Source organism: Pituophis catenifer, unplaced genomic scaffold (genome assembly GCF_029215685.1).
Source record: "Pituophis catenifer annectens isolate HBS135680 unplaced genomic scaffold, rPitCat1.0.hap2 SCAF_15, whole genome shotgun sequence".
NCBI classification, from domain to species: Eukaryota; Metazoa; Chordata; class Lepidosauria; order Squamata; family Colubridae; genus Pituophis; species Pituophis catenifer.
In genome coordinates this window covers 8,311,499-8,324,291 of record NW_027256895.1, presented here as the reverse complement: position 1 = coordinate 8,324,291, position 12,793 = coordinate 8,311,499, and the positions used below count along the sequence as shown (strand labels likewise).

Genomic DNA, 12,793 nt, shown 5'->3' with positions numbered 1-12,793 from the left:
GGATTCCCTCTACTATTAGGAAATGCTATCATGTCATCCCACTTCTTCTTTTCTCTAGACTAGTCATACCCAGTTCCTCTAACTGTTATTCATATGTTTTAGCCTCTGGCCTCTGATCATTCTTATTGCTCCTCTTTACACTCTTTTCAGAGTCTCAACATCTTTTTCTATACTGTGGTGACCAGAACTGGATGCAGTTTTCCGAGTGTGGTTTTACTAAGGCTTTGTAAAGTGATACTAGAACTTCATGTGATCTTCATCCTATCCCTCTATTAATGATTTCTAGGATTGTATTGTGGGGGGGGGGGTTTGCCTGGGAAAATTTCATTTCAATAAATTTCCTGCATTATTAATACCTAATAACAGTTTACAGTGGAAATAGATTGATGGGTAGGAAGTGAATGGTCATGACCCAGTATGAAAACCGTTTTTTTTCAACACAGTTAAATATTCAGGATTCACAAACTCAGTGTATATTACATTTTAAAGCACCCTAACAAATCCAAACTAATATCTTTATAACACTATATTAAATATATATTCATAAAATGGTAGTCAGCATTTTAGTATATTTGTATACTGCTTTAGGAATAGAAAGTATAAAAACCATGAAAACATCGCTGCAAAAATTGGACATTATTTCAGTCAATATTTGAAATATCCTAACAGTGAGAAAAGAAAACTAGATGAAATTCAAATTCAACAGAATTGTTGAAAGGGAGAATGGATTAGGTTAAAGAATCTAGGAAAAGGATGGAAATGCAGGAACATAAGCACTAACTTTGGAATGGGCTTCAATATTGGAATGGGCTTCAACAAAGAGCCCTGGTAGCGCAGCAGACTAAAGCACTGTTATTAACATCAACTGCCTGCAATTACTGCAAGTTCAAATCTCACCAGGCTCAAGGTTGATTCAGCCTTCCATTCTTTCTAAGGTAGGTAAAATGAGGACCCAGTTTGTGGGGACAATAAGATGACTTTGTATAAAATATACAACAATATGAAGGCTATTGCTTAACACATTGTAAGCCACCCTGAGTCTCCGGAGAAGGGCGGCTTATAAATCAAATCAATTTTTTAAAAAAATGACTGGATCTTAAATACCCTAATAAAATCTTCCTTGAAAGAAAAAAAAATCTATGTTGCTATAGGTTTTATAAATATTTCCTTCGAGAGCAAGCAGTTTTTCTATTCTTTTTTTAAGTATTTTTTTTTGCACAAATCGTTCTTTGACAAAAAATAAAAAAATAATTATTCCTACAATTTTATATGTTTCTTACAGACTGCATTCTTTCTATTTCTTTTTTCAGCAATTTCTCTGAGCTAGAAATATGACATTACACTAATTTCTCTTTGTGAGATTCTCCCTGTGGTTGAGGTCAGGCCGGAAAACAATGATGTAGCATTTTGGCAGGAATATGCATCCCAGTAAAGCAGCACTGGAGGACAAGATGGAGAAGACCTCCACAGCTACCATGGCTTTGCCTTTTGTGCTCAGATAGGCTGGAAAGAAGGAGATCCACACACTGCAAAAGGCCAACATGCTGAAGGTGATGAACTTGGCTTCGTTAAAGCTGTCAGGTAATTTACGGGCAAAGAAAGCCACAATAAAGCTGGCGATGGCCAAGATACCCATGTAGCCCAAGACACAGTAGAAGAATGAAGCTGACCCCTCATTGCACTGTAAAATCATTTCTTGGAGTGCTGAGTGCATGTCCAACTCAGGGAATGGGGGAGATGTTGACAACCAAAGAATACAAATACATACTTGGAAGACAGAGCAGGAAAGAACAATAGAAAGAGCCAATCTTTTCCCTACCCATTTCCTCATCTGAGATCCTGGTTTAGTCGCCATGAAAGCCACAACCACAGTGATGGTTTTTGCCAGTACACTAGAAATGGCCACAGAAAAAGTGAGGCCAAACATTGATTGTCGGAGAAGGCAGGTCACTTTGCCAGGTTGGCTGAGGAAGAGCAAAGAGGAGAGAAAACATAGCAGAAGAGAGACAAGCAGGGTGTAGGTGAGGGACCGGTTGTTGGCTTTGACAATCGGGGTATCCCTGTGTTTAATAAAAGTACCAAGTATCCAAGATGTCAAGAAGAAGAAACCAAGAGCTTCTGAGGATAAACCAATTCCTATTGTTTCTTCAAAGGTTAGAAACACAACCAGTTTCGGGATGCAGCCTTTCTTTTCTTTATTTGGATAATGATCTTCTGGACATTCTAAGCAATCTTCCATATCTGGGAGGAAAGTCAAGAAATTTGTCATCTAGGAATTCACAATTATTGAAATTCATTTTATCAATTTTATGCATCCTAAAGTTGTATATTTAAGTTTGCTTAAGTCTAAGGAAAAATGGTAGAATTCCTACCCTACCATTTTGATTTGAAATCTTCCCCTCCATGCATGGAACGCAGTCAAAGCAGCAGAATTGATTTCCCTCAATCCCTTTCTTCCAGGATCCAGGAAAACAAGGGTCATTGCATCGAGAAAATGGAAGAACCTGATGAAAAACATGAAAATGTGCTGAAAAGGAGGGTTTTTACAACAGTTTCTGAATGGAGTGACATGATTATTGACTTCATTGTTTTTTCTGCAGTTCTCATTATCCGTTGAAGTCTGTATCTGTCTTGTTCAGTTGCAGATCAAAACCAAACAGTTATACAGGTGCAGAAAACAAACTAAATAATTACTCTATGGAACAGAATCAGCATCTCTTTGGGCAGTTGGAACTTTCTGAGTTGGCGCAGAAAGAACATTCTTTGTTGTGCTTTTTTGATGACATTTTTGATATTAGGTGTCCATTTTAAATCTTGAGATATGATAGAACCTAGAAACTAGAAGGACTCTACTTTTGATACTGTGTTTTCTAGTATTGTAACAGGTGGTAGTATAGGAGGGATCTCCTAAAATCTACCATCATTTCTACGGTTCTAAATTCTAAATTCCATTCTAAATGCCCACCAAATACATAAACATGTTTTTTTATTGTAATATCATTTTTGTCAATTTGAGGAATGCTTGACTATAAACATTTCAAAGAATATGCCATTGTTTATTTTTTAAAAAACAGAAATTAGATTTCTAAAGAGTCTATGTTGAAAATGGGATCATAATGGATTAAGGCATGGTGGAGTCACTAATTCGATACCTGGTTAAAAGCTGGACTCCAGACAATCACATCATCATCAATCCATAGTTCCTTCCCTTTTGGAGCCTGGAGATCCATTTTTCCAATTCTAACTCTCTGAAACGATCTGTTTGGAAAAGTGATTAAGTTGGTGATGTCGAATCCACCTGTTGCTTCCCCTTTCTCATTCAGGAGCACTCTCTCCCCAGCTGAATTGTTAAAAGCAATGCCTTGAAGAAATGAATGGAGCTACTTGAAAAGGAATGAAAGAGAAAGGGAATTAAAAGCAATATAATAGGGAAGAGAAACTCATATTCAAGTTTCACTCATTCACTCATTCTTCCTATAACTATTATTAAGTATGAAAATTTAGGGCCTCAAGTTTGACACTCCTGATTTAGATTCACTACATAAAGAACTAATTCAACCTAGATCATACCTGATCTTTCTTCATTGTCCTTTACTCAAATTTTAGAATCTGAGATTCAAGCATTCTTCCATAGAGAGATGCAAGATAGAGATTATTGCAAACATGTTTCATGTTTCATATTATGGATGCCACATCTAAGAAGGGCCACTTTTATTTCATTACTCTAAGATTCTGATAGACACAGAAAGCTCAGCTTGTTACCCATAAAAGGTTCATGAGCCACATGGAAAATATTTGGAGAATTGCTTATTTTCGGAAGAGGCCATGAAAAGTAATTTAAATCATCATTTCAATTATCTCTTATTGTATAATGCCTGGTGATTTACTAAATAACTGCCAGTGACATATAAACCAGAATGCATACAGTAGCTTCTCAATGATCAGAATAACAACAGAAACCATTTTTTCTCTATCTATTTAAGATATTAGAGTCAGAAGAGACTTGGAGGCCTTCTAATCCAACACCCTACTCAAGGAGGAGACCCTATGATATTTCAGATAAGTGGCTGTCCTTCTCTTCAGAAAAATCTCCAATTTTGGAGCATCCAAAACTTCTGAAGGCAAACTGTTCCACTAATTAATTGTTCATTGTTCTCGTCATCAGGAAATTCCTCCTTATTTCTAGGTTGCTTTCTCATGCTTGATTCCACATGCAGAAAAGATTAAGACTTTCCACAATGGGATCAAAATATAATTTTACATCAAACTGCGTATTGAAATAAAAGAAGTGTCCAAGGCAAAGGGAATACCTGCCAAGCCTGGAGATGTGGAAGGTCAAGATTTTTACAGATGATAGGTTTTTTTCTATTGAAATGCAATGTGTATAGAGCCTGCAAAGCATGAGCCACAGCAAAAACAGCATTGTAGATACTGTAGCTTTGGCCAGTCATCTCCATTTCAAAGGCAGGTCCAGGAAGATCCTCTAGCTTCATCTCCCCAGTGCATTTTCTATTCTGCATTTCTTGTAACTCTGGTTTTGGAAATGAACAATCAAATGCTTGTTCCCAAACTTCCTGCAGAAACCCATCTCTGTAGTTTGAAAGAGGATTTACAGTCTGGAGAAACTCCTTGAAACCTGCAACTGCTCTTGAATGAACAGTGAAGGAAAGAGCCCCATGGAACATATGAAGATCCAATTTGATTTGAAATCCTGATAATATGAAATCAATCTGTGCAGTCATGATCCACACCCTTCTAAATAATGCAATTTCCTTGCTTTCAGGATCTATTATAAGTGTGACAAATCTTAGCCACATAATTGTCAATGATTCTCCATAGACAAGAAATGCATTGGCTTCGCTATTTATCCAATTCATGGAAATAATTAAGATTCTTTGAATTACTTCTGGGTAGTTTTCCAAGTGGACTAGTTGTGAAAGCCTTTCTATGAACGCTGAGCAGATTCCATTCTCTGAAAGTAAGGGCTGCATTTTCTGTAAGAAATTTTCTCCATCGTTGTTATCAATGGCAAATATCCCAATCCATGTCCACTTGAAATGATGAAGCAATTGGATAATCCCAATGTACTGATGGTTTTCTTTGGGGACCATGAAATAAAGTGAAGAGACTTTACTGGTCTCAAACTCCTCTTGGGGTAATGAGCCGTATGTCAGCTGCAAGAAAGTGAAGTAGTATTCTCTTGAGTTGTAAGATCAAATGCAATTGTCCAGATCTAGTTTTCATACAAAATATATGGAAGGAAGTAAATGTTTTCCTGAAATTCTTCTAGGTATTAATATGGAAATGAATTTATTGGAATTATTTCAAACACATATGATTGATCAATTATTTTGATAGAAGCAAGGAACACTATGTTCAAATCTTTCCTAAAGTATGGAATCTCTATAGATATTCACTTCTTGTAGTTTCAAAATTATGCTAACTAACATCTTAATACAAAGCTAACACTAATGTTTATTGCTCCTTGATTAATCCATAACAACATCAAGAACAGAATAATGAATTGTTCTCTTTAGCCCTTTTACAACTTACTTGTGGAATTTTGAAGGATCCTGTAATTTCAGCAATATGAGAGGATGTGACAAAATCCAGTCCCCCAATGATAGCTATGAGATTCTTCTGGCTATAACATTTGTAGTTAGGGAGAAATTCCTGGGATTTGAAAAGCAGGTCCAGGGTGGTGCGATAGGTCATGCTTGCATGGAGGTAACTGTCATAGATGTGGAACCCAAGAGTGATGTTAGGCAAGATCTGGGAGTCCTCATTGGTCTCCTTCACAGCAAAAGCCAAGGCAAGGACGTGTTGATGAAATTTGGTCATTATACTGCAAATAATTTCAATAGTTGAAAGTGTAAATTGACAATTCTCATAAGGTGGCATCATTTCTGTATAAATAACAAAGTCTTCTTTCTGTGATGGCAATAGAAAGAAAATAGCTTTTCTAAAATTATCAATAATTTCTACAGAGTGGTCCTTCTTTTTCTCTGAGCTTAGTTCCTTTTTTGCAGACATTTCATTACCCAAAGTAGGTAACATCATCAAAACCCAACACTGATGATCTTATCTGCAAGAAAACACTCAATGTCAGAGGACCCCTCATTTCAATCCTGAACTAAAATATTCTCTTATACTGGTCATTTCTACAGAGCTCAAATTTCTTTTACAAAGCATTTTCCTGACTTCCAAGACATATGTACTGCAACAAATACAAGTGGTCAATTTTTTCAAGGTAAAAAATATATGAAAATTTTTTCATATATTTTCTATGACATTTTCAGAAAATAGTTTATAAACAGATTCAGGTGCAATCACTTATTTACTGTATGTATGTTTTGTAAGAAGAGATAATGCCAAATCTTTTTTAAAAATTATCTTTATCCCAGTAAATCTTCATATAGAGACTTCTTGATATGAAGTTTGATATATTTCATGTCAAAGACTTTAAAATAATATAAAGAATGTTATTTCTTCTCTCATAACAAGATACAATTGAAAGAAAGAGAAGGCCTAGATGATATTAAAAATCATATGTTTATGCGCAACTATCTTTTAATCAGATAAAGGATTTTTGAAAATCTGAGTAAGGTAAGAGAGAAAAAAAAATTCTTACGCTGGTATTTCATAAGGTTTCTTCGAAGGATTTTCACTAAATTTAATTTCATAAAGTTGGTAACCGAAGTGAGACACCATCCCACCAATGATGAAGTCACCAGGCTGGTACCACTCATGTGGAATAAAGAAAGCATCACTTGCAGGACATTTCAGAGTAACTACTTTGTGCACCAAAAACATTACCAAAAACATCTTCATGGTTTGCTTTCCAGCCTACTGATCACAAAATAAATACAATCCAATACTTCATCTTAAGATTGATCCAGGGTTTATATCTGAGAATGCACCTAAGGAGAAAATCTATTGTTTTCTATTTGAAGATCCATGTGAACACAAATTTGTATCTTGAATGCCACCAGGATTTGAACAAATATATTCTGGCAGAAAAGAACAGAGAGCGGATACTTGAAGGAACAAATCTGGCAGAGATGTTATTACTTCTTGTACCAAACTTCCTGTGGTTTGTTGTTGAATTTCAAAGTCTTCTGTGTAGCCTTTCATGTTTTGGCCTATAGTAATTCCTCTGTGATATAATTATTTTGTTTTGATGAGATAATATGTAAATGATGGTTCAGCTATTTTTTAAAAAAATGAGCAATGCCAATGAAAGTAACCAATGGAAAATTTGCAATAGAATATATATTTAATTGTTAAAAATAATCCTTTTTTCTTTTTAATTTTTTTTAATTTATATATTTTTCTGCAGCATACATTAGTGCTTAGTAAACAGTGCATTGTCTGGGTCAATTTATATTATTATTATTATTATTATTATTATTATTATTATTATTATTATTATTATTATTATTAATAATAATAATAATAATAATAATAATAATAATAATAATAATAATAATAATAATAATAATAATAATAATAATAATAATAATTTTTGTACATATTAATTATTTTTCAACTTCCAACCTCCGCCTGTATTATCTAACCATTGATAAAATAATCCCGTATTAAACATATTCTGTATCTTCCTTGTTCTTCATCTTTAGTGTTAACCTATCCATTTCTGCACATTCTAGTATTTTTTAAATTATATTTTCCTCTGTAGGAATTTCATCAGTTTTCCAGTGCTGTGCAAATACAATTCTCACTGGTGTCAAAACATACAATAATAAATATACATTCCCTTTGCCATATGTTTCTGGTAATATATCTAACAGAAATATTTCTGGCTTTATATCTATATGTTGCTTTAACATTTTCTCCAACCATGTTTGTAACTTTGTCCAAAGTATTCTTTGCCTTTGGGCATGTCCTCCACATATGATAATAAGTACCTGGTATCTGGTTGCATTTCCAGCTTGTAGCGGACATGTTTTTAAACATCCTTGCTAACCTTGCCGGTGGCAAATGCCACCTATAAAACATTTTATATAGATTTTTCTTGTATGTGGTCACCATTGTCAGTTGATAATTTCTATACCAGAGTTTTTGCCTTTTATCCAGTTCTATAGTTTATCCAAAGTTTTTCACCCATACTATCATTGTCTCTTTCACTTGTTCACCATCCATTTTGAAGCTTAATAAACAGTTATGTATTTTCTTTATTAATTTTTCATCCATCCCTAATAATATCTGGTCCAATACTGTTGACTTTTTATAGAAACCATGTCTTTGCAGCTTTCTCATATCTTGAAGAGTGAGTCAAGCTATTCTCCAAAGCACCTGAGGCAGGACAAGAAGCAATGGGCGGAAACTAATCAAGGAGAGAAGCAACTTAGAAGTAAGGATAAATTTTCTGAGAGTTAGAGCAAATAATAGAATAGAATAGAATAGAATAGAACAGAACAGAACAGAACAGAACAGAACAGAACAGAACAGAATAGAATAGAATAGAATAGAATAGAATAGAATAGAAATTTCCTGAGAGTGAGAACAATTAATCAGTGTAACAACTTGCCTCCAGAAGTTGTAAATGCTCCAACAGTGGAAGTTTTGAAGAAGAGGTTGGATAACCATTTTTCTGAAGTGGTGTAGGGTTTCCTGCCTAGGCAGGGGGTTGGACTAGAAGACCTCCAAGGTCCCTTCCAACTCTGTTATTCTATTGTTCTATTGTTCTTGATTGTATTTGCAGGTGTGGCCACCGTGCCTACCTTGTTCTTGTAGTTCTTGTTTAGTTTTAAGTCCCCCTTCCTCATTCAAAATGTCTTTGTATGTTATATTTTTTTCCCAAGTTTACAACCTTTGGATGTATCCATGCTTCCATTGCTGAAAGCCAAATTGGTGTTTTTGTCAGCCTCATGATGCTTGCTTGCTTGCTTTCGGCTGCCATTGTAATTCGTGGAGGGAAGCATTGCTGGTATTTGGGAGGGGTGGGGAAGTGAGCTGGTGGAGATGTCTTGGAAAAGGGAGGGAAATTCTCACTGTCTTCTTACCAGCTGAAGAGAGAGCTGATAGCCGTCAAGGTCAACTGTTCCGGCATACCAGATAGACGGGGCCATCTGAAGAAGTACCCCACATGACACCTTGGGGAGATGTGGATTGGACACTCAACCTGGGTCCTTGGGGGGGAGGGATTTGGGGATGCTTTCAATATGTAATTTTCGCACCTATTGCCTCAGACATTGCTTTTCTTGCGCTGCATTCAGTTCATGCTCAGTAAAAGTAACTTTCTCTACAAACATGGAGTTCGGGTTTTTCTTTCTTGGGTTTTGAACGGAGGCACACCTGACAATTTTGTTTTAACTTTTTCCAAACTAAAAGTAGAGCATTTCGTACATAATGTCTTTGAAAATATCTATGTACCATATTTTCCGGCGTATTTTTAGCACATGAAAATCTTCTCAAAAGTCGGGGGTTGTCTTATATGCCGGGTGTCATTCTCCTGTAACCAGGCAGACCAGCCCGAAAGGCTCTGATGAGCCTTAAATGGCTCTGGCGATCCAAGCTCTGACGATCTGCTAATCAGGCAACTCCGCTGGGATCGCCAGAGCCATGGAGAAGGAAAAAAACTTTTCTCCTTTCTCATGGCTCTGACGATCCAAGCTCTGACGATCTGCTAATCAGGCAACTCCGCTGGGATCGCCAGAGCCATGGAGAAGGAAAAAAGTTTTCCCCCTCCAGCTTGCTTACCTTAGCGCTTGCCTTGCTTCACTTTGCCTTGCTTCGCTTGCCTGAATCCATTCCATCAGCAAGCAACTCCCTGCCTGCAATCAAGCAGGCAGGGAGTTGTGGACTTCAACTCCCAGAATTCCTCAGCCAGCAAAACAAGCTGGCTGAGGAATTCTGGGAGTTGAAGTCTACAAGTCTTAAAGTTGCCAAGGTTGGAGACCCCTGTTCTATTCGGTAATTTTTTACCCCTTTGGGAGCTTTAAAAAAATAGTTAATTGGGTTTTTTTTTAGTTGTTCTTTTTTAGACCTAGCCATTTAAAGTTTAGGAAGTTTTAAATTTAGCTTTCATATAAAAATAAAAATAAAATAAAATAATATTTGTGCAGTTTTCTGAGATTTAGTGTGTTTTTGTAGTGTTTCACTCTAACTACACAAACACACAAAATCTCACAAAGCTGTATGTGGAATTTTGTGTGTGTAAAGTGTGAAAGTTGGGTTTTGGGGCTTTTTGTGGCTGTGTGAGGTTCCTGCTTGTTGCAGGGGCCATTTTGGGTCTAGCACAGCTGCTTTTACATTGTGGGTGAGCCAGTTGTGTTGTGTTGTGTTGTGTGTGTGTAAAGTGTGAAAGTTGTTTTTTTGGGACTTTTTGTGGCTGTGTGAGGTTCCTGATTGTTTCAGGGGCCATTTTGGGTCTAGCATAGCTGCTTTTACATTGTGGGTGAGCCAGTTGATGTTTTTTAATTTTTATTTGGTGTGCATTGAAAGAGGGGTAGTCTTATATGGCGAGTATAGCCCAAACCCTACATTTTAACAGGAAAATTCGGGGGTCGTCTTATATGCTCAGTCGTCTTATACGCCGGAAAATACGGTATTTTATTCTTTTCATACCATAGAAAGGCATGCCATCCCAACTGAAGGTCATGTCCCTCCAACATTAATAATCTTCTATGTCTAAGGTTTATCCCTATTCTTTCACCCAAATGTAGAAGTTTGGTAAGAAAGTTCACAATCTGGCATCCCAAAACCTCCACTGTTTTTAGAATCTTGCAGCATTTTCAGTCTTTTTCTTGCTCTTTTCCCTTGCTAAAAATTATTTTCTTTAATTCATCAAAATATTTTTTCTCTAGTTTTATAGGAATAGTTTGAAATAGAAATAGTAACTTCAGCAAGATATTCATTTTTATAGTTGCTATTCTTCCTACCATTGAGAATTGCCAAATTTTTTCCATTTCTCCAAGTCTGATTTAATTTGTTGCATTAACCTTGTATAATTATCTTCTTTAATTGTTTCACAACTTATTGTTAAGTAAACTCCTAAGTATTTTACTTTTTTCACTGCCTGAAAAAAGGCAGATATTCTTTGTCAATTCATTTTGTCTGTTTATCTGTAAAGTTCTTAAGTAGTAATTTGGTTTTTTCTTTATTTATTTTCAATCCTGCAACTTCTCCGTATTCTTCTATTTTTCCTATTAGCTTGGGTCTAGTTTCCAATGGCTCTTCCAAAATAAACACCAGTTCATCTGCACATGCTTGTAGTTTGTATTTTTCTCTTTTATTTCCATGCCTTTTATTTCCTGATCTTGTCTAATACTTCAGCACTTCCAATGTTAATATAAATAGAAATAGGGATAGTGGACATCCTTGTCTTGGGCCTTTTTTTATATTGAACTTCTCCATTGAGTCCCCATGCACAATCACCTTTGCTGTATGTTTGGAATAAATTGTCTTAATCATATTTATAAACTCCTCGCCAAAATCCATACATTCTAAATGTTGAAACATAAATGGCCAGTTTACATTGTCAAGTGCTTTCTCTGCACCTAAAAAGATCAATGCCATTTGTTTTTCAGAGTGCACTTCATAATACTCCAACATATCTAAAATAAATTTTACATTATTTTTTATTGGTCTTTCAGGCAAGAATCGATTTTGGTCTGGATGTATAAATTCATTCAAGAATCTTTTTAATATTTCTGCTATTATTGATGTGAAAATTTTGTAGTCTGCATTTAATAATGATATATGCCTGTAATTCTTTATCTGTGTTAAATCTGAGTGTTCGTTTAAAACTAATGTAATATTTGCTTCTATCCAAGTATTTGGCATCTTAGCTTCTAAGAGTACTTCATTGTAAAGCTCTAACATTGATGAGCTTAATATGTCCTGTAGATGTTTATACACCTCTTCAGGGAATCCATCTGGCCAAAATAATGCTTTTTTTCAAGGTACCACATTTATTTTCTACCAATTTTTCACAAAATAAAATATGAACAGATCTAGTAGGTATCAATCATTTATTGTATGCATTTTTTTTCAAGGAGAAATAATGCAGAACTTTTTTAAAAAATACCTTAAGCTCACTAAAAATCTTCAAAAGATTTCTTGGACCCGGGTACCTTCGAGACCATCTTCTGCCACCAATAGCCTCCCACCGACCAGTCCGCTCCCACAGAGAGAGTCTCCTCAGGGTGCCATCAGCCAAGTTATGTCGGCTGGCGACACCCAGGGGGAGGGCCTTCTCTGTGGGAGCCCCAGCCCTGTGGAATGAATTGCCCCCGGAAATTCGTAAGATCTCCGACCTCCGGGTGTTTCGCTGCGCATTGAAGACCCTGTTGTTCTGCCAGGCCGGGCTATCAACATAATAATTTTAAATTGGGGTATTTTAAATTTTTGGGGTTTTAAATCGTCCAAATCTATTTAATTATTTTAATTTTTAATCATTGTTGTGTCTTGTGTTTTTAAATTGGCTGTACACCACCCTGAGTCCTTCGGGAGAAGGGGGGTATAGAAATAAAATTATTATTATTATTATTATTATTATTATTATTATTATTATTATTATTATTATTATTATTATTGTTGTTGTTGTTGTTGTTGTTGTTGTTGTTGTTTGTTGTTGTTGTTGTTGTTGTTGTTGTTGTTGTTGTACCAAAGTTTCATACATTCTATTGCAAACACTTTAACATAACTTAAAGCAGAGGTCCCCAACCCCCTGGCCATGCCAGAAACCATGAAAAATGCCAGATTCTTTATTATGGCCATTAGTCAGTATACATTTTGAATAAAGAATGAGACAGAAGGAAGAATACAAAGA

General features: G+C 35.7%; 1 protein-coding gene across 1 annotated transcript; it reads right to left on the bottom strand.

The window, feature by feature from the left end:
* Positions 1–1,342: 1,342 nt before the first annotated feature.
* LOC139324287 (vomeronasal type-2 receptor 26-like) lies at positions 1,343–6,831 on the bottom strand. The gene is made up of 6 exons (XM_070954008.1): positions 6,632–6,831; positions 5,554–5,845; positions 4,311–5,174; positions 3,153–3,380; positions 2,378–2,504; positions 1,343–2,241 (listed from the first exon to the last, which is right to left on the bottom strand). Exons 1-6 carry the CDS (start codon positions 6,829–6,831, stop codon positions 1,343–1,345), a joined length of 2,610 nt encoding a protein of 869 aa, XP_070810109.1.
* Positions 6,832–12,793: the final 5,962 nt, after the last annotated feature.